General features: G+C 35.2%; 1 protein-coding gene across 1 annotated transcript in view; it reads right to left on the bottom strand.

Moving 5' to 3' along the window:
• PDS5A (PDS5 cohesin associated factor A) overlaps nt 1–23403 on the bottom strand; it is a 130590-nt gene that overhangs the window by 38900 nt on the left and 68287 nt on the right. Inside the window, 10 exon segments of the mRNA XM_030314000.1 lie at nt 2336–2357; nt 2360–2386; nt 2389–2424; nt 2427–2493; nt 4192–4241; nt 4244–4296; nt 14684–14799; nt 21321–21459; nt 21641–21693; nt 23014–23095. Of these exon segments, the coding sequence (XP_030169860.1) occupies nt 2336–2357; nt 2360–2386; nt 2389–2424; nt 2427–2493; nt 4192–4241; nt 4244–4296; nt 14684–14799; nt 21321–21459; nt 21641–21693; nt 23014–23095 (645 nt within the window).

The following is a 23403-nucleotide window of genomic DNA, read 5'->3' as shown; positions in this document are numbered from 1 at the left end:
ACACATTACAGTCTTACAGCATTAAATGTTGATGATATAAGAAACATTATATGAAGAGTAAGTACCAACCTATAAAAGAACAGGTATACACAGTAAGTAGATAGACAAATACGCATAAAGAAATACAAAGTGTGGATAAGACTTTCTCTCTCCCTTATATTTCCTAAAGTTTCAGCTTGCTTTTTTTTTTTAAAGAAGAGAGAGAGAGAAAATGACAGGGTAGGCAGAGAGAGAGGGAGAAGACAATCTTAGCAGGCTCCACGCTCAGCACAGAGACCATGGGAGGCTCCATCTCATGACCCTGAGATCAGGACCTGCGCCAAAATCACGAGTTGGATGCTTAACGACTGACCACCCAGGTACCCCAAGTTTTAGCTTTTTACAATGACATTTAAGTATTCTTTTAATCAGAAGAGAAAAGCTATTTAAGGCAAAAAAAAAAATTTAAGAAAGATACTTGTCACTACATTTAATGCAGTGGTTCTATTTTATAGATTATAAGGGTCAGTGGTATCAAATACAATGATGACAAAAGGTCCTCTCATGAAAATGGGAAGGCTAGACATTAAAAGCAATACCCCAGATCCCAGGTCATGCACCTCAACCAAAAAACTGCAATGAATATATGCTAGTCAGTATAAATCTGATTGACACTTACGGATATGACACATTTCTCTGTGTGCAGATTTAGAATTGTTAAGAGACAGATTTCCATGGCCCAGTAGCCTCCTTAACTGACACTGTTAAAGTCTTTCTCACAAACCTCATTTACCAGGAGTAGCAGTTCTTGTAAATAACACAAGTACAAAGACATAGTGTTGATCAACTGTTGTTAATGTGTTACTAATTCTTCTTAGCCTAATGAAATGATTACACAAAAATCAACTTTAACCTTTTCCCTTGCTTTTTCTAGTGTGCTATATAATCCGATGATGTCATCAGGGTTGTTTCTGAGGCTTCTGCATTGTTTTGCTCCTCTGCTTTTCAATGATTCTCTCCCTCCTTCCTCATTAGTCTTAAGAACAATACGGTTTTATTCCTTGTGTCCAAAGTTAACTATTTCACCTACCCCCATTTGCCACTGCTTCTGCTGGGATAGAATTCCTTAAGAAGAAATCCTTTACCTTAAAATAGGTTTCCTACCTTGAAAACTCACCAGAAACTTATCCTAGTGTGTCAATGATTTTTTCCCCAATGTACAAAGTACAAAGATTATGATTTCTAGGCTATAAACACTTTGAGACCAGGGACTAAGTGTGGTAATTCTTTTAGTCAGTACAGTTCTGAGAATGAAGAGAATGTACAATAAATATTGACTTATTTCTCAAATTAAACTATCAGCTTTCAAATTTAATAAAAACTTTAGGAATCAGGGGACGCCTGGTGGGCTCAGTTGGTTAAGCGTCCGACTTTGGCGCAGGACATGATCTCACGGTCGTGGGTTTCGAGCCTAGTGTTGGGCTCTGTGCTGACAGCTCAGAGCCTGGAGACTGCTTTGGATTCTGTGTCTCCCTCTCTCTCTGCCCCTCCCCTGCTCATGCTGTCTTTGTCTCAAAATAAATAAAACATTAAAAAAACAAAAAAACAAAAAACCAAAACTTTAGGAGTCAGTAGTCCTCTTGTCCTATTATTACCCTGTAAGGAACAACGGTTGATTTGGATATATCCAGAACTATTGCATATACCCTGAATTCTGACTCAACAGCTATCAACAAGTGTTTTTCTTCAAAAGACATCTCCCTCATTTTTTTGTCTAAACATAAACTCTCAGCACAAATTTGATCCTAAGGCACCCTCTTTATGATGTCGAAGTAAAAATATCAAAATGTATTTCATTCTTATGATGAAAGAGAAAAGGTAATCTTAAGGGAGAGATCAAAATTATAAAACCACCACTGCCAATAACCAGGCAACTAATAAGATATAATGTTAAACAGACTAGTTGATTATCCCATTCTTTGGTGAGACAGGTTAGTAGCAGCTACTGAATTTAAACCAGTTGGAGGGAAGAAAATGTACATAGATAAGGAAGAAATGCTAACCACAAATTCTAAATTCTGTGATAACTTTTGATTATTATATTAATATTCAAAAATAATCTTGTTATAAACAAGTTTCAGTTTGTCCTCTAATTTCTTTTTTCAGTTTGTTCTTCTAATAGTAGGGGAGGAGTATAAGGCAGAGAAAAGGATAATACAAAGGATACAGAAAAAGCTGCTTCTAAGAAAAGTTGTCTTTCCTCTCCCCTCTCTCCTATCTTCCTACATGAAAAGAAAAATGACTGGCTCCTACACTTAAAACACTTTTGTGTTTACCATGAGAAAAATATACTCACGATCGTATCTGGGGTAGGTCGTTTCTATTTTGTGGCCTGTATTTCTAAAATTTGTATAGCAGCTTCTGCTACCTTGTCATCTTCCATCTGAGGCACTGTAACAGGGACTCATATGTCTCTGCAGAGTGGAACGAGGTAGGATGTGTGAAAGACAGAACCTGGAGGAATAGATATAGCTTTAGAAGTACAGACAATGGTTTTCATTCAAGAAGAAAATTATTTTCTACTATAATACAATTCAAAATTATGGGCTGCATATGCTAGCTATACAGAATAAAGATTTTATTTCATAGTCTCCTTTGTAATTTGTTGTGTTTAATGACATGGTGAAAAGAAATACTGTGCAGTAGACTCCTTATGAGAGTTGATATATAGCCTTTGCCCTATTTTCTCTTTACCTCTTAGTCTGTTCTGAAACTGGGAATGCAAAAAATGTGGCTCTTTTTTTATGGACTGTGATACTGTGATGTAACAAAATGTTAACACAGAGCTTTATTTCACTGGCAAAACGATAGTCTAAAAGGAATATTTAAGTGAAATCCATCACAAAATGTCACTAGTCCTAACTATAAACAAAGAAGCCATAACTGTGGAACTTTTAGTCACGATTAAAAACATGTACATTATTACTCCTTTATTTATTACTCTAGAAGTCCCCGTCTATCCCTAAGGAATTTATAGCAAGTTGGACATGTCTACAAAATTTACTTTCCATGAAGTGGGAAACAAACTTAGTTAGCATAATATCAGAGATAAAGGCTACAAGTGGAGAGGTGTGGGTAGGGGATGGAGTATGTAATCTTCATTTAACTTACTTAATAAGCATTTATTTAATGGGTTATAAAGTAAAGAGATGGTCTCATTCGGTGAGATTCTTGCTGATAATATTTAGATAGTATGTTGACATGTTAGTAATAGGGTTGATAATATAAGACCTGTAAATTTTACTTACAGAAAAATGGAGAATCAAATTTGAAAAAATGAATCAAAACTATGAAAAATGCTTATCTTCAAGATTCACTCCTTAAAACTATTTAAAATATCTCATCATTAAAAATACAAAATCTTTCCATGAAATTAAAGACCATTCCAATACAATCCCATCACTCTCTTTTTCTATCTAATGTCCATTGCACTGGTTTGTCTCTTCTCCCTCAGTTCATACATTATAGTTATCTAAATATCTCTTTCCTTCAATTTCCTCTTTACTCCATCTGGATGAAAGCTCTGTTTAGTGCCGTGCCATAATGAAAGCCAGAAGGAAAGACCCTGATAATACCTTTCTGCTCAAGAGCATTACCATCTAAAACCAACCCTGTATCCCATTATTCCCCAAAGCAATCCTTTTTTTTTAGTTAGGCTAGACTCCCAACAATCCCTAAAATATGCCAAGAATTATTCTCTTTCACGATGCTGTGTTACCCTAGATTAAGCCATATCTTGTCCACAAAGTCTTGCCTGATCTGCCTCTTAATAATTGCTCTATTCTCTGAATTCTTTGGCATAATATGAGTAACAATTGTTTAAAATTTCCTGATAAGACAGATACTGTCATTAATTCCTTCAGCAGATGAAAGTTAAGACTAGATCATTTAGAACATACTGTTACCAAGCACATGTTGTTAAATACAGGTATGCAAATGAGGAATGAAATAGCAAATCATCAAAACATGATTTTATAATGTAAACACATTACATATTGTAATGTGAAAGACATACATTTTTATAAAATATGATTTCTACTACAAATGTTTAATTTTTCAGTTTCCACTGAAATAAGCCCAACCCTTGCATATCCTTAAGGGAATTGGAATTAAGACTGGAAAATTCATGGAGACAGAATATTTTAAAAGTACCTTAAGAAGTTCAAGTCCTGAACGAATAGCTGTATCTGGACTTACACCCCCTCTTCATCATCTGCTGTTCCCTCTATTGATTTATTCATCAGTTTTACCAGTGCACTATTAAAATAAGAAAATCTAAATTAGCCACCTTAGTAGATCAGTAATTCCTAACTACATTGTGGTAGACACAATACAGAACCTAAACATTAGCTACAAGTACGTTCCTGGAGGAAAAAATTATTTTGTGACTTAAAAAAAATATTTATTTTGAAAAAGAGACCTTGTGCGTGAGTGGGGGAGGGGTAGAGAGAGTGAAAGAGAGAGAATCCAATGGCTCCATCCCACGAACTGCTGAGAGCATTACCCAAGCCGAAATCAAGAGGAGAATGCTTAATGGACTGAGCCACCAGGCAACCTTATTTGTGACTTTTTAAACTTTGCTCCCAACTTGACAGCTGAGATTTTTACTTTATCTACCCACAACCTTGCCCAAACTCCATGTACAACTCTACTGAAAACAACAAGATTAAAATTAAATGATATGTACTGGAAATATAATTTAACATTGATTTCTATATATAAAGAGATGGTTTACAACAATAGAAAAACAATAGATGGCAGTTGCTAATGAAGAAATGACAATTCACCTCAAAGTAAAAAACAAATACATGGACAAAGGAGTTTAAATTAATCCTTGGTGATTAATTTACTGAATCAGTAATTCTATTCCTAAAGATTTAGAGAAAAGAAGTTCATTAGAAGCATCATGTTATATTCATAACAGATTCATCAATAAAAAAACATTTAATTGTCCAACATTATGGAATTAGTTTTTCAAACATACCTAACCACCACAAAACAGAACATTACCTTGAATAAAATCAGACTATGTAGCAACATGGTACTTTCAATTAATTAAATAACTTAATTAATAAGCAGGTGAACGCTTTTTAAAAATGTTTCTTATTCTTGAGAGACAGAGATGGAGTGCAAGTGGGGAGGGGCACAGAGAGAGGGAGATACAGAGTCTGAAGCAGGCTCCAGCTTTGAGCTAGCAGCACAGAGCTGGCATGGGGTAGAACTCATGAACTGTGAGATCATGACCTGAGCTGAAGTCGGACACGTGCCCGATGGAGCCATCCAGGCACCCCTGATTTTATTTTTTAAAAATGTTTATTTATTTAATTTCAGAGAGAGAGAGAGAGAAGAAAGAGAGAGAAAGAAAGAAAGAGAGAGAGAGAGAGAGAGAGAGAGAGCGTGCAGGTGAGCGCGTGCACACACAGGAAGGGGCAGAAAGAGAGGGAGACAAAGAATCCCAAGCAGGCTCCATGCTCAGCATGGAGCCTGCTTGGGATTGAACTCACAAACTGTGAGATCATGACCTGAGCTGAAATCTAAAGTCGGAGGCTTAACTAACTGAGCCACCCAGGCGCCCCAACATGGTACTATTTTAAGTAAAAACAAATATGATTTTTTTAAATCCTTAATTTAAATTTATTTTAAAGTTTTAATTAGTTAATATACAGTGTAATATTGGTTTTGGAAGCAGAATTCAGTGATTAATTACTTACGGACAACACTCGGTGCTCATTACAACAAATGCCCTTTTTAAAAATTATCGTTTCCCTTCCTTATGTTTATCTGTTTTTTAAATTTTTTTTTTAATTTTTAAATGTTCATTTAGTTTTTAGAGAAAGACAGAGTGTGAGCAGGAGAGGGACACAGAGAGAGGGAAACACACAATCTGCAGCAAGCCTCGGGCTCTGAGCTGTCAGCATAGAGCTGGACATAGGGCTTGAACTCACAAACTGTGAGATCATGACCTCAGCTGAAGTCGGGACGCTTAACTGACTGAGCCACCCAGGTGCCCCACCACAAATGCCCTTCTTAATACCCATCACTTACCTAGCCCATCCCCCCCCCCCCAAGCCTACTTCCCTCCATCAACCCTCAGTTTGCTCTCTATCGTTAGGGGTCTCTTCTATCGTTAGGGGTCTCTTGTGGTTTGTTTCCCTTTCTTCTTCTTTTTCTCCCCTTTCCCTATTTTCATTTGTTTTGTTTTTTAATTCCATATGAGTGAAATCATATGATATTTGTCTTTTTCTGACTGACTTATTTCACTTAGCATAATATATTCTAGCTCCATCCATGTTGTTGCAATAGATGTGATTTTTGGTTTTGAGGCTGTTTCCTCATCAGTAAACTGAAAAAAAAAAACAACAACCCTTATTTTGGGGGCATTAAATTATTACAGCAAATGACCTAGTACATAGCAAATATTTAACAAATGGAAGTTAATCGTAACTGTTTCAGGTTAAAATTTTTCCCTTGGAAAAATACACATATTTTAGTCAAACTATTAAAAAATTTTAAGTATAAATACATAAGGTCACATATACATCTTCTATATAATTTAACCCACTTTTAGTACTTTTATTTCCCTTTTAACATCACAAGAATAATTTAAAACTTCCTCAGTATCTTCAATTGATAAAAAACATTTTTTTAAAAACAAATTAGGAGTGTATTAAACACTAGCTGGAAATATAATTTATGTATCATATAACTCACCTATTTAAAATGTATAATTCGGTGGTTTTTAGTTTATATTCACAGGGTTGTATAACCCTTACCACAATCTAATTTTAGATTTCACCCCATTCCCCAAAAAATCCCTTTTCCAATAGGAGTCACTGCTGTTCACTTGTATCTCCTCTATTCCTAGTCATTTACTAATTTGCCTTCTGCTGCTACACATTTGCCTATTCTGAATATTTCATATAAATAGACTCATACGATATATACGTTGTCTTTTATGAGTGACTCCTTTCACCTAGCAAACTGTTCTTGAGGTTCATCCATGTTGTACTATGTATTAGTATTTCATTTACTTTAATCCTGAATAACCTTCTAGTATATGCATGTAAGACAGTTTATCAGTTGATGGACATTTGAGTTTTTTTCTATTTTTTTTCAGCTATTATGAATAATGTTTTCTGTAAATATTCATATCCAGGTATGGACATATATTTTCACTTCTCTTGGGCATATATTTGTGAGTGGAGTTGCTGGGTCATATAGTAACTCTGTTTTTAACTTTTTTTAATATTTAAAGTTTATTTGTTTTGAGAGAGACAGAGAGAGTAAGCAGGGGAGGGGGCAGAGAGAGTGAGAGACAGAATCCCAAGCAGCCTCCATGTTGTCAGCACAAAGCACAATGTGGGGCTTGAACTCACAAACTGAGATCATGACCTGAGCTGAGATCATGAGTTGGACACTTCACCGACTGAATCACCCAGGCACCACAAATGTTATTTTTGAGAGAGAAAGAGCACAAGTGTACATGAGTGGGGGCAATGTGCACAAGGTGGGCAAGGGCAGAGAGGGGGACAGAAGATCTGAAGTGGGCTCAGCACTGACAGCAGAGAGCCTGATGCGGGGTTCAAACTCACAAACTGAGAGATCACAACCTGAGCCAAAGTCAACGCTTAACTGACTAAACCACCTAGGCACCCCTCTATGTTTGAACTTACTGAGCAGCTGCCAAACTGTTTTCCAAAGCAGCTTCATCATTTTATATTCCCACCAGCAATATATGAGGGGTAACAATTTTTTGATGTCTTCTCCCACTCATCTTTTTTATTATAGCCATACCAGTGGGTATAAAGTGGTGTTTCATTGTGAATATATATATAAATATTCCCATCTCCACAAAAAATTGCCTTATGCCCTGTGTGGTCAATCTCCTTTTTCCACACTGGCAATTACTGATCTGGTTTCTGTCACTATAATTTTACCTTTTCTAGAATTTCACGTATTTTGTGTCTGACATCTTTTATGTGACATAATTCTCTTGAGATTCCTCCACATCGTGCATAGAATCAATAGTTTGTTCCTTTCTATTGCTGAGAAGTATTACATTGTATGGATTTATCACAGTATGTTTATCTAATTACCAACAGATGAACTTTAGAGTATTTCTAGTTTAAAGATATAAATAAAGTTGCTACAAGCAATTAACTTGAAGTCCTTATGGGAATTTAGGTTTTTCTTTTTTTGTAGGCAAATATCTAGTACTGGGATTCCTGAGTTGTATGGTAATATTATATGTATACTTAATGTTACAGCAAACTATCTCCTGTATCACCAACACTTGGTTCAGTCAGTCTGAAATATCATCAATACTTGGTATGGACAGTATCTTTGATTTCAGCCATTCAAATGGGTATGTAGTGGTTTCTCACTGAAATTTGAATTTATATTTCCCTAATGAGTAATAATGTTGGTTGTCTTTTCCTGTGCTTATTTCCTATTTGTATATCTTATTTGGTGAAGTCTGTTCAAATCTGTCCCCTTTTTTTAAATTGGATCATTTATTGAGTAGTATGCTTAACTTAATGAGTTACCCAGGTGCTCCATCATTGTTTATGCTTTTTATGTCCTATTTATCTTGCTTTCCCAGTATTTTGCTCTACAAGTTTTAGCTCTGACATATATTAAAAACAAAAGTTATTTCCAATTTGAGAAGAATATCTGAAGTATGCTTTCTATTTGGAGGAAATCCTGTAAAATGATACATGAATTTAACAAGATTACAAATGTGTTTGAAAAAATTCATGAGTGTATCTAATTATTTTTAAGAGGTTGTGTATGCATTATTTAATAAGTATTTACTGACCACCTATTATGTGCCAAGTCTTAGGGTCTATCCTGGAAATACAGTGCAAAACAATACAGTGCATCATCTCTGCCTTCATTATAATGTGGGTGGATCATCATTATGAGTCAATAAGCTGTAAGAGACCCAAGTCTTAAACCAGGACCGCAGTCCTTTCTCTTATAAAAGTATTTTCGTTTCTAAATTAGAGAAATAATACATACTCCATATGCTTCATAGGGGCATCATGAAGCAAAAGATATCACCAACTCAGTGTCTGTTCAAAATTGCTTGGGAAGTCTTCTATGTGTCTCTTTCTCTTTTAATTTGTATAACAACTGTATAAATCTTCACCATTCTAACTCAGGTCTAAATTCTTCCACTGAGCAGACTACTTATATTACTTTTAACCTGACAGAGAATAAAGGAGGCCATGAGTGAAAACTAATTTTCTATACCCTATCTTCTAAATTCCTCTAATTGTATCTATCGTTTTTTCATATCATGGAGAAGATTTTCTTCTTTCTGCTCCTCTTCTTAGGGATGTTGCATTATCATAATTCTACCCCCCTTCCCCCATCTTCAGCCTCTCTTCTTTTCTATTAGCACCTCTCAAAGGTATTTAAATATTCAAAATTTCCTTCATTAAAAACAACAAAAGACCCTTCCTCAGGCTTACTCTCTTTCCATTATCTAATTTTTCTCTTTAACATTTTATAGCTAAATCTGTCCACAGTGGCTGTCCTACATCCCAATTTACCTCCTAAGCAGAGTTTGGAAGTTAACAAGTTATTTATCCCTTGGATTTTCTCCTATCTCAAGGCTGCAGAGTGGACCTATTAGGATCCTGTTGAGCTAAGTCATCACCTCTGGTTTGAGCCAGTCTTCTCTGCTCAATTTTTATCATTTTCTCTGTGGACCATGATGTGGATGTTGGGAAGGGCTAGCTTATGCTCTTCTCAATCCTTGGTAAACTGGGCTTGCCCTGATACTCCAAAGAAACTATCCTAGCCATAGTGACGTTTTTTCTTTTTCTAAATCCAATGGATGATTTTTAGTATCTATTTTACTTCTGGATAGCATCTGACCTCTCCAACTTTTAGTCCTCTTTAGCTTCTGTGTTACCACTCTTTCCTGATTTTCCATTTAAAAATTTTTAAAAAATGTTTATCTATTCTTGAGAGAGACAGAGACAGTGTGAGTTGGGGAGGGTCAGAGAGAGAGGAGGCACAGAATCTGAAGCAGGCTCAGGGTCTGAGCTGTCAGCACAGAGCCTGACGCGGGGCTCGAACTCACAAACTTGAGATCATGACCCGAGTTGAAGTTGGACGCTTAACCAACGAGCCACCAGGTGCCCCTGATTTTCCACTTTTGACCATGCCTCCTTAAAAACAATTTTTTTTAAATTGAAGAATTGACATACAATCTATATTAGTTTTAGGGGTAGAGGAGGGTGACTTGATATTTATAAACATGAAATGGTCACAATAAGTCTAGTTACCATCTGTCACCATACTATATTGTCAAATTTTTAAAAAATTTAATGAATTCCTGATCTTGTAGCCAACCTCTTAATTAATTTTCCTTAGGATTCAGTCTTCAACCTTTCTCTTTTAAAATTTTATCCTCTCCCTGCAGGTAAAATTTTACTCCTCTCTCCCACTATTACAATCACTACTTCACTTTCAACCACTATCTATGGATAACTAACTAACTGGAGCACACATATGTGTATTTGTATAAACACAAGTCTGGGGAAAATATACTAAAGAAAAATTGGTTATATTTAGGATGATTTTCTACTATCCTCATTCTTTTCTTCCAAAATCCTTCATTATGGTTAAAGCACATACTACTTTCTAACTACTTCTTAATTGCCTTTGTTTTTGTCTATTTATTCTTCCTAGAATAGCTACTAAAGTTCATTTGGTAATTACTATGTGCGAGGCATTGTGCTAAGTGTTTTATATATCCATGTTATTTAAGCCTCTCAACAATTCCAGTTGTTATTTTATTGCTGTGTATTGTTATTGTATTGTAAATATTATTATCCTTATTTTAAAGGTGAGGAAATTAAAGCTCAGAGTAGCTTAAATAATCTACCCAAGGACACAGGGCTAGTGGCCTGTTCTTCTGCAATCTCCACCTGACTACTCTCCATAATTCCTACTGATCTTTCACTACCCATTTTATGTGTGATCTATTTCAGAACCTGCTCTAATAACAAATTCATCCCACACAATTTGGGTTAAATAACTATCCTTCCCTAGTTACCCAATGTATTTTACAAATTGCTCCATTAAATGTGTGTTAAATGAAGAAACAAACCCTTTATTCACAATAGTCCATAAAGATTTGGTTACACAGAAAGAATATTATATGACATATTTCTCATTAAAATAAACTAGAATTTTGCATGAAAGTAGTCTCTCAGAAACCCTAACCATAAGTTGATTTCTCTGAGCCCAAACATGATGCTACTGAAAAAGCAGTGTTTGGTCTGTTAAGACTGGAGATCAACCACTAGCTTTACTATAATTTACTAAAGTAATGAAACCCTGTGAAGCCTCATGGAGACAAAGAGCAAATGCCATTATGTATCTTTCAAAGTCAATATGCAAAGGCAAGAGTACTATCTACATGTACTATATAGTGATTGACCCCATTAAAATCAAATGGCATAGAGCAAAGGACACTGACATCAAAAATAATAAATGTGTTGGTGGGAATATAAATATATGGTATAGCCACTGTGGAAAATAGTAGGGAGGTTCCTCAAAAAATTAAAAACAGAAATATATGGTCCAGTAATTCCACTATTGGGTATTTCAAATGAAAATACTAATTTGAAAAGATATATGTATCCCTATGTTTACTGCATTTTTTATAATAGTCAAGACATGGAAGCAACCTAAGTGTCCAATGGCAGATGAACGGATAAAGATGTGGTATGTGTATGTATGTATGTGTACACACAGGAATAATATGCAGCAATAAAAAGGGATAAGGTTTTGTCATTTGCAACCACATGGATGGACCTAGATGATATTATGCTAAGTGAAATAAGTCAGAGAAAGACAAGTATGATTTATGATATTTTTGATTTACTCATGTAGAATGTAAAAAAAAACAATGAATAAACAAACTAAAAGCAGAATCAGACCTATAAATACAGAGAACTGAGAACTGATGGTTGCAAGAGGGAAGGGGGATGGGCAAAAGGGGTGAAGAGGAGTGGAAGATATAGGCTTCTAGCTATGGAATACATCATCGGAATAAAAGGTACAGTGCAGGGGATATAACTAATGATATTGTAACAGCGTTGTATGGTGACAGATGGTAGTTATATTTGTGGTGAGCCATAGCATATGGTATAGAGATGCCAAATCACTATGCTGTACACCTGAAACTAATTAACATTGTGTCTGAAATATATCCAAATAAAAAAATTAAAACAGAGGTGCCTGGGTGGCTCAGTTGGTTAAGTGCCTGACTCTTGATCTCAGCTCAGGTCTTGACTCAGGATCGTGGATTCAAGCCCTGCACTGGGCTCTGCATTGGGTGAAAAGCCAATTAAAAAATAAATAAGTAAAAACAAAAAATTAAAATAAAATTACTTCCATCCTTTGGAAAAATAAAATAAATCTAGGGTTTTTGTCATTACCCAGCTGTGAACAAACCACTTACTCTCTGAAAACCTTACTTTTCTAAGCTCCAACTCTTAATTTCAGTTCAGGTCATGATCTTGTGGTTGGTGAGTTCGAGCCCCATGTCAAGCTCTCTGCTGTCAGTGCAGAGCCCACTTCGGATCCTCTGTCCTCCTCTCTCTTTGCACCTACCCCACTCACTCACTCTCTCAAAAATAACAAACATTAAAAAAAAAAAGAGAAAAAGGTAGACAGACATTGCTGTTATAAGCTGAATTGTGTACCCCCAAATTAAATGTTGGAGTCTAATCTACAGTACCTGATAATGTGAGTATATTTGAAAGTAGGGTCTTAACACAGATAATTAAGGTAAAATGAGGTGAAATGTGTGAGCCATTATTCAATATAATTATTGTTCTTATAGGAAGGGAAGATTAGGACACAGATAAAGTAAGACCCTATAAGGAGACAGTGAGAGGAGGCCATCTGCAAGTCAAGAAGAGGCTTCAGAAGAAATCAAACTTGATGGCACCTTGATCTTTGACTTGTGGCCTCCAGAACTGTGAGAAAATTAATTTCAGTTGTTAAAGTCACTCAGTCTGTGGTATTTTGTTATGGCAGCCCTAGAAAACCAATACAACTGGCATTTCAATACAACCAAAGCAGTAATTCACATACAGTGAAATAACTAATAGCTAGAATCAGGTCTCCTAATCCAAAGCTATTTAAAAAGAAAACCAATAAAGGTTGCCTGGGTGGCTCAGTTGGTTAAGCATCCGATTCTGGCTCAGGTCATGATCTCGTGGTTCGTGAGTTGGAGCCCCACGTTGGGCTCTGTGCTGACAGCTCGGAGCCTGGGGCTCCGCTTCAGATTCTGTGTCTCCCTCTTTCTCTCAAAAATAAATAAACATTAAAAAAAATGGGGCGCCTGAGTGGCGCAGACGGTTAAGCGTCCGACTTCAACCAGGTCACGATCTCACGGTCCGTGAGTTCGAGCCCCGCGTCAGGCTCTGGGCTGATGGCTCAGAGCCTGGAGCCTGTTTCCGATTCTGTGTCTCCCTCTCTCTCTGCCCCTCCCCCGTTCATGCTCTGTCTCTCTCTGTCCCCAAAAAGATAAATAAACGTTGAAAAAAAAAAAAATTTAAAAAAAAAAAAAAGAGAGAGAGAGAGAACCAATAAAAAAAGAAAAGAGAAGAGAGAACCAGTAAGTACTATATAGTGACCCAACATGAAAAGGAAGATATACAGCTTGTCTACAGGAAAAATGATTAGCGCAAGGGAAAAGTATTCACAGAAGTTTACAACAGAAATCATCAGAGGGGCGCCTGGGTGGCGCAGTCGGTTAAGCGTCCGACTTCAACCAGGTCACGATCTCGCGGTCCGTGAGTTCGAGCCCCACGTCAGGCTCTGGGCTGATGGCTCAGAGCCTGGAGCCTGTTTCCGATTCTGTGTCTCCCTCTCTCTCTGCCCCTCCCCCGTTCATGCTCTGTCTCTCTCTGTCCCAAAAACAAATAAACGTTGAGAAAAAAAAAAAAAATCATCAGAAACAACTGAAATGCATGAAATTATGGAAAACACTTAATAAAAACAATAGTTGTTAATGTCTATTGTGCCAGGTTTCTTAGTTTTTATGTTATCTCTAATTCTGACAATCATATGACAAGGAGATGTTATACACATATTAAAGTTAAAAATAAAATTAAGAATTCAGATAGATTACCAGGCTTCTTCAAAGACACAAACTGGTATGTAGCAGACACATGCTGTGACACCAGATTAGTCTAATGGCAACTTGTTCTCTTTTCAAAATACTATTCTGTTTTCACATATCTCAACTGAACAATGATACAACACATACTACAGGAATGCTGTGTGGCCATCAAAATGGCTAAGAAAACTCAAAGATTGACTGACAGCCTATAGATTTAAAAATTTCTTCTTTTTCCATATTTTGCGTTCTAGGGTTTTCTTTGATGAGCACAGATAGGCTAAAAATAAAACACAAGAACTCTAAAAAAATTAAAATCATTGAAGTAAGTCAAACTAGAAAATGAGTAAGCCCTTCCTTCAACTTGAATGATATATTAAAAAGGTATACAGGGAGACTTTTTAGGTTTTCTTAGGGACCCAGAATTTAAACTTACCACACTGTGGTTTCAGACCATATTCTATTTTTGAGTGAATAGATTTCCTGGCTTACCTTATGGCTTCTGAATCAATGTGCACAGGTGCAATTCTTTCCAACAGAAATTTGACCATCTCTAGAAAAGGGTTTGTTGGCTGCTTAGGATTTGCAAGTTTTCGAGCTATTTCTCTCTATAGAAGGGAAAGATTTTACCGTAAGTATGATTCACATTCATATTTTTCAAAATAAAAGTGACTATAGGTATCAAAAGCATTTAAAGATTCAAAACCAGCAGAATCTGCTTTAGACTTGACTAAATTTGTGCTTTAGACCCTGACTAGAATTATATACTCATTAGGTTATCACTGCAAAATCTGTACTGTGGAGGACAGAAAGGGGATAACGTTGTGTGATTTATGCCTTTTATCCTATATTTCTCCCATGAAATTACTGCTTAGTAAACAATCTTTTTTAATGCTCTTTCAAAAAGTTAACAATTAATACTTTCATGGGTATCTTTTATTAGTTTATTTCATAATTTGACAGAATATTATGCTTTCAGTTAATGATTTGTCTTTTTAAAGAGGGAGAGATTCATAAGTATGTAATTATTTATAAAATTTTTAGTTCTGGAAAAACATAGGTGATTCCAAAGATGGTGGCATTACATCAAATAGTTCCTACAAAGAAAACATGTTATTGCTGGAGTTTCTAAAGAATATTGGGACTTTATTAGAGAGCCTGATTCTCCCAAAGACAAGGTTAAATTCACAAAGTGCTGGGCACTGGGGGAAGAAGTTTAATCACAAATTTAATCAACACAATTTAATCAACATTTAATGAATATTTCTGCTGAATAAATATAAATTTTGGGTGAGACGATAATGCATATTAAAAGTACATCCCAAACTATAAAGTAACAATAATAGTCACTTTATATGTTTTTTCATAAAAAACATAAAAAAATATATATTCAGGGGACAAGGGAAAAATGAAACAATTTCTACTATAATTTCAGTGATATCTTGACACAAGTTAATTTTATAAAGACAATATTAAATTGGATACCATCCATGTTTCTCATTAGAGTGTAAGTCTCGGGAAAACTTATTAGTCATTAAGAGATGCTTGATTTATTTTGCAAACTATAATTAACTTAGCAAAACTTTAGCATTTGAGAAAATAAAAATACTTTAGTCAGTGTTCAGTCCTTACATACTTTGCTCTAACCCACAGGTATACATTTTAAATCTGAATTTAAGTACAGTTACTATCTTTTGAAATCAAATTTGTTTTGTGCAGGTCTCCCCAAAAGGGGACTTTTTTTTTTTATCCCTAGCATAAAATTTAATTGCTTTAACCTAAAATAAAGTCAGTGATCATTTAATAACAAATAAGCCTACTGGAAAACTGCTAGGCAAACTACACTAGTCAGTACCCTGGAATAGGTTACTAAAAAAGAAAAAAAAAACTAGGCATTAAGAAAGACAGTTATGGTACTAGAAACAAGCATAGAAAAAATAAAGGAAATGCTAAAGGGAAAAAATAATTCACAATTATATAAACCTAGTAATAATACCATATAAAATACACCTATGTACATAACAACACTAGATATAATTAACTTTTAAAACCTAATGTTTTTATATTCCAATATAACCTTACATTTAAGTAATCTTTCATAATAATTATTGTATGTGATAATCTTAAGTGATACTGGGAATACGCAGCAAGCCAAATTAGTTTGCGGCAACAAAAACCAACTAGTTTGTAGCTAGCTTTGTTTTCTTTATGCAATTAAGAAAAAAAAAAAAAACACCCACACATACTTCCAATGCACAAACAGAAACATCTAAGACCAACAAGAAGTTTCATAACTGACAAAGCTTCAAACAGAAATAATCATATGCAATCATTTTAGGAAATGACAGCAGAATGAATAAAGAAAATGAATTCTTTCTGCATCTCTGACAATGTTTCCAAAATTTCTCATCAACTATGCTAACACTGCAGATTGATACTATTACTGATACATACTTACTAGTCACAGAAATTGTTTAGTATATTAAGCACTCTTAAAGAATGTCAAACAAATAATAGTCCCTATTCTCAACAAGCTTATAATTTTTAATCCTGTTATTATAACACTAAAGAGCTTAAAAATTCTGCATTTATATCTCCTTTGTTCTTCATACTTTTCCTTTCTCATTTTGACAATAAAAAATAAATGTTTGTTAAAAAAATTGTACTCTTTCACATACACAGTAAGTATCTCCTCTCATATACTTTGCTGTTTTCCTAATCAAAATGTCCCCTAGATTTAACATTATCAATTTTCACAGCTGGAATCAGTAAACTAGATAAAGCATAATTTCTCATAAGAAGCAGCTTCTAAAGGTTTAACTTTCATGATTCAGTGACCTGTTCTTTTCAGTTCCTAAACGTAATTCCAATGTGTGTGTGGAGGGCAGGGCGGACTTCCCAATAAACAAGCTATTCTCCAAACACCAGCAGGGTGTCCTACAATTCAACTCAATTCCGACACTGTCTATCCAAGATAGGATTGGTTCCCACAGGTTAAGGGTTCAGTCTTAAGGGACTGCCTCCCACCCCTGCCCCTGCCCCTGCCCCTGCCCAGGTGTAAGCCCAGGTAGTTACCTATACTTCTGACCAACTGGCTGTAAATCTAGGTTCCCATAACCCCCTCCTTCCTTGGGTCTGATTAACTTGCTAGAGTAGTTCATGTAACTCAGAGCAATATTTTACTTACCAGATTACTATAAAAGGATATATAACTAAGGAATAGTCAGATGAAAGAGATGCATAGGGCAAAGTATGTGGAAAGGACAGGGAGCTTCCATTCCTTCTGTGAGTCTGTCACTCTCCCCAAATCTCTACATGTCCACCAACCCGGAAGCTCTCTGAACTTTGTCTTTTTTAGTTTTTATGGAGGATTCAATACATAGGTTGATTGATCAAATCATTGGCCATTGGTGACTGACCTCAGTTTCCAACCCTCTTATCATGTAATTGGCTCCAGAGGCAACCAGTCCCCATCCTTAGGCCTAACATAACAAAAGACACCTATGTGGCTTTATGCACTTTGGTAACTTAAAGGGTTTTTACTTCTGTACCAGAAATGGGGGACAAAGACCAAATATATATTTCTTACTATAAATCACATCACCCCTGTATATCATTCTAACTATAGAAAGATTAAATTAAAAGAAAACAGGAAACATTTGATGATTGTTACTAAATAGCATGCATTAGCATCTCTCTCCCTTTCCATTCTTTTCTTTACCTCCTCCAGGAACTATACCAACCAGTCTTGAATTCCAGACTTCTAAACACAACTGCTGAGAGGCCACACATCGTTATCTTTTTCTATCCCTCCAATATCTTCTCCGACATCCAGTTACTGAGGCTAGAAATACAGCCAGTCATTCTTGATGTAGTGGTCTAATCCCTACTTACATAATTGTTAAGATTCAATTCAGGAACCACTTATTCTCGAATAAGCTATTCCAATTTCCACCCTGGCCTGGAATGGGGGCTGTTCCTTTGTGTTACAAAGGACATGATTCTTTCAGAATACTTACCACGCTATATTCTCTATTGAAATATTTGCCTGCCTCTGTCACCTAAACTACAACCTCAGTGACAGACTATGTATAATACAATTTACTAAATTATGCAGTGCATTATAATGGTGTAGGCTTGATCAAGGGACAACCCAAAATTTGGCCTTCAGAAGATACAATGCATATTCAGATAACCCTGTAGAAGGGTTTTTTAAGGTGTGATCTGTGAAGTACTCTAGCAGAATCACTTTGAGACCGTTAAAAAGATGGAGATTTGTGATCCCTTTCCACTTATTTTAAGAATTGCCAGTGTTTGTCATGTATATGTAGTACCACAAAAATTACCATTTATTTACATCTTATGGGGTAGCGCAAGGGTCTTATTTTAAGTCATACACAAAATTTCATTCCATCTTACTCTAACAATCTCATGAGGTTGATAATATTATAGATGAAGAAAAGGAGGCTCAGAAATACTGAGTAACTCACTAACAGTCACAATGGTAGTAAATGGTACAGCTGGAATTTAAACCTAGGACTGTCTCAAATGCTCCATTAATAAGCTTCCTGGAAAATCTTGAAATTTAGGAGCCATGGTCATGCTAGAGCATCAAATAGCAAGCAGAGCTCATGCTATAGCAAATATGTGATCCTTCTCTAGAATAAAGGTGTGGAAACTCAATACCTGAAGTCCAAAGGGAAAGCAAACCTGAACAGCACACACTGCAATACCACTGCTCATCCTCTCTCACTATACCATCGTGTATATATGTATTAAGCCATAGTATGGGTCTATTGTTATTCCTTGCTCAAAGTATTAGATCTCCATTCCTACAAAACTCTTGTTACTGAGTAATGTTCACTTCTTGAGAAGAAGTGATTGTCATTTAGAAAAAAAGGAAGTGGTGATACATACACATTAGTAGGGGATAGAGAGAAATTCTGAGAATGAAAGCTACACAGAATGACAGAAACTAAATTTTGTGTATTTCTTTATTCTTTCTTCTATTTCAGAATGAAAGCAGCAAGAAAAAAATGTGATAATAGATGGATGTATAACTAATACCAGTAGCCCTTGGGGAGAAGGACAAAAGGATATAGATATTCTGGACAATGGCAAAAACTAACAGTGGTGTTTTCCTGAGTGTTTAAAGAGTATTATAAATCTATTTTATACTCAATATACAGATAAGTTAAATAATGTGCTCAGAATACACAATGCTCATGTAAAAGCCAGAAAACAAATTACTGTGAAACCATTCACCAAAGAAAACAAACTAAAAAATGTGAAGAGTCTTCTAGAATAGACTTCTATTAGCTATTCTGTGGACCATTACCTAAAATATCTTCAGAATAATTTCCCCTCCAAAAAAGTATCATCACCTTGCTCTTTCCAGTGCAACTGCAGTCCTCATCTCTACTTTCCTGGTTGCTAAAATCAGGAGCACTGATTGGCTACACTGCATGGCTGTGGTATTCATCCTGAGATATTTTGGTTACAAACATCTGTTTTACATATACTTTTTGGATTTAGAAACTTTTACATATTTATGGTCTGACAAATAGTAGGAATTCATGTTATTGCCATTTTTTCAAACTCAAGCTTAATTTCTGTTTCTCTCAGACCAAAACACCACCTGATTGTTCTTTCTCAAGGTGCACATTTGTTGAGCAGTACTCAGTTTGAACTGGCTCTTCCGGTAAACAATGGAATGTATAGAAAGAACACAACTGTGGACTTATGATAGATCTAGACTCTATCTGAAGCTCAGCCACTATCACCAGATGTAAAATACTGGATAAGAAACCTTAAAATTCAATGTCTTTATTTGTAAAATCAAATGCTTAAACCAACTATTTCTAAGGTCTTTTCAAGCTATTTCATTCTATGATCCAATTATATTAGTTGATGCCCTGCAGGACACAGCACTCTGGAGCTAGAATTCTAAATCTCAAAGAAGTAAATGAAACCTTTAAATGTTTTCGGCAAACCACTCATTCAGAAGTGCAAAGGTTGAGGGAGTCTGGGTGGTTGGTATATCCATATTCCCAGACCCAAAAGAAGAGTCCACTGTTCTCTTCCCTAACTTGGCTTCCCCTCATCTTTTCCTAATTCCTGGTCTTTTTAGATCCACTTAGTGACCCAGTATCCCTAGAATGAATAAAAAATACCTACACCATGCTTTCATACCATTTCTTATACACATGTATCATAGTCCTCATCCCTTTATTACATAATTATCCCACTCTAATTCTTTCTAGAACAAAGTTACACATAAGTATCTGAAATATTTTTTTTTCTCTTATTCATCTCTGTAAGCCTAGTCCCAAACATAGCAGTTGTAATATATGCGCTATACCACAGAAATACAATGTATTTAAATCCTAAAGGGCCATGTATTAGGACACACACTCTCTTTCTCTCTCTCTCTCTCTCTCTCTCTCTCTCACACACACACACACACACACACACACACACACACACACACACACAATCTTCTAACGATCCTGTGAGGTTTTCACACATAGATGAGAAAAATGAGGCTACAAAATATTGAACTTACTAAAGGTCACACTGGTAGTAAATGGTATAGGTGAAATTCAAACACAAAACTCATAAAATGCTGAATAAAAAAATGGATGAAGTTCTTTCCTGATATTTTCAATGAATACTGGTTTTCTATAAAATAAAGAATCCAGGAATAGAATGAAGACAAAAGCCTAAATGGGAAATTACCTTCTCTATAAATGCATATATGACAATGTAACTGTTGCTAATTTATTGACAAGGGTTATCTCCATCCTAATACAGAAGTGAAGAAAATGTATGCACACACAAGGATTTAGAAAGTTCTATTTACATTAACAAATGTCTACTAAATGCAAAGCATACTGTCTTGCTCAATTCCTAGGACCAATCTCCCTAGCTTAGTTCTCTAGTGTTTTCCCTGGAATTTGGCTGAACACTGGTGAGACAACTAAGCTGATCACAGATATACTCCTGAGTAATTTAGAGCTCACATTATAGTTAAATTAACACAAATAATTTATGTAAGGCAGGTTTTAATGAAATATAAATTTCAATAAGCAAAGCTAAAAGAACAAATGTACAAGTATAATTTACTAACCACACAAACATCTGCCTGTTTGCAAGAACAGGTTGGACTGATTAATAACTCCAGCTGAGACCGCAATTTCTCATCATCACCGAGAACCTGGTTAAATTTCTTCACAAAATCTTGTGCTTTCCCAGGGTCAGGCAAAATTCTCTATAAAAATGAAAGAGAATAGTATTATAAAAGAAAAACTACTCTGCTAAACTAAGAGCAAGCTCTCTTAAAAATTATGCTGAATTATTTTCTCTTACTTGGTATTAAATTGTCCTATTGGGTAAGTTATTTGCCTGTTTTGATGTTTATTATGTTATATATGGAATGAATAAGCAAACTCACTTGCTATGGTCATCAGTTTTCCAAACATGGCAGAACAGTTAGCCTCTGACTGAAATTTAAAACAAAAAAGTCATATGAACAAATTTCTGTAAGAAAATCCAAACTCAGTATTATTCATTTTTTAAAATTAAAAAAAAAAAAATCATCACAAACCAGCCACCAGAAAATCTATACCAGAAGTTGGTTACAAAAAATTGTGGAGTAGCAACAACTATGAAGTCAGGACAAACAGAAGGAAAGGTGATGTCAGAAGGAAGGTATTTAAAAATTAAAAAAGGAATATACAATTTCCATAGAGAAAACATCTTGCCAGAAGACTGAACTGAAGATAACTGAAACAATTATCATATCAAAATTACTGTGAAACCATACATCAAAGAAAATTAACTAAAAATGTGAATAGGAAAAAAAAATTCTTCCTGAATAGTTCTATTATCTATTTTATGACCTATTACTAAAATAACCTCAAAACAAACAAACACAAACAAACAAAAACAACTCAGAAAATCACCTCCTTTCCAAAAAGTACTTCTGGTGCTCGCTTCAGCAGCACATATACAAAAAGTACTTCCATATTGTCCAACACAATAAAGTATGAAATTTGAGTAATTTGGATCAGAAATTGGTAAACTATGGTCCTACAGACCATCTGTTTTTATTAAAGGTTTACTGAAACACACACTGTTTATTTACATACTGTCTATGACTGCTTTTGCAATTTTATAAAGGCAGAGTTGAGAAGTTCACCAAGACTTTATGGCTGGCAAAGCCTAAATTTTTACAACCTCATCAGTTACAAAAAAAGTTTGCTAACCCTTGCTTTAGCATCAATAGATCTTTGAAGGGTCTCTGTCTATGATTCCCTAGTTAAGAACACCTATTCTAGCAACACATTGAGAAATATATTAAGAAATTATTCAAGTTTCTTTCCCCCATCTTCCAGAAAACATTGGGCAGAATTTTTTTGTTAATTTGACTTTGGCATATTTATAGGATTGGCACTGGATTTGATACTGACTCTATATTGAAGGACCAAAAAATCATGGAGTAAAAAAAAAAAACCATGACTTTATATAGAATTTTATCTTGAGACTTAATTCTAATTATTTGAAAATTGATGAACTATGTATAAATGCTTAGTATCTAAAGTGATAAACTAGACATCACCATTTCTTTGCTCATGCTAGAAAATAAAATTTTGTTATATTCATTTACAGTGAAAATTTTGTTTAGAAAACTACAGAAATTATGTGTAACTGACATTTGGAAAATACTCAAAATACTTTTTGCTTGCTTCATTATATGTAACTAGAGAAAAACTGAATAATGACCATAACAAACTATTAATTTAAACAAATCATGAACCTACTGTAGGTTGCTTGTGCAAATCCAATAGTTCTCGTACATGACTTCTGAGCATGTTCTGACACTTCCACATTTCATTGAGAGCTCTGTTAATAAAGTTATAAGCATGAAAAAGAGATAACGTAATATAACAATTCTGGTAACTACTCAACCATCCTACTTTTCTTGTTGCCTTGTATAAATACACCATGCTTGTATATCTACCTAAAATTTTAAGCACCAGCACTGACATTTATTTAGGATTAAGACAGGTTAGTTTAAATTTTTTTAAACATTTATTTATTTTAGAGAGAGACACAGACAGAGTAGAGGATGGGCAGAGAAAGAGGGAAGAGAGAATCCTAAGCAGGCTCTGCTCTCTGTGCTCCACTCTGTGAATGCACAGCCTAATGTG

The sequence above is a fragment of the Lynx canadensis genome, chromosome B1, assembly GCF_007474595.2.
Source record: "Lynx canadensis isolate LIC74 chromosome B1, mLynCan4.pri.v2, whole genome shotgun sequence".
NCBI classification, from domain to species: domain Eukaryota; kingdom Metazoa; phylum Chordata; class Mammalia; order Carnivora; family Felidae; genus Lynx; species Lynx canadensis.
Note: the sequence above shows the minus strand (reverse complement) of the source record. Positions and strands in the feature narration are given on the sequence as shown.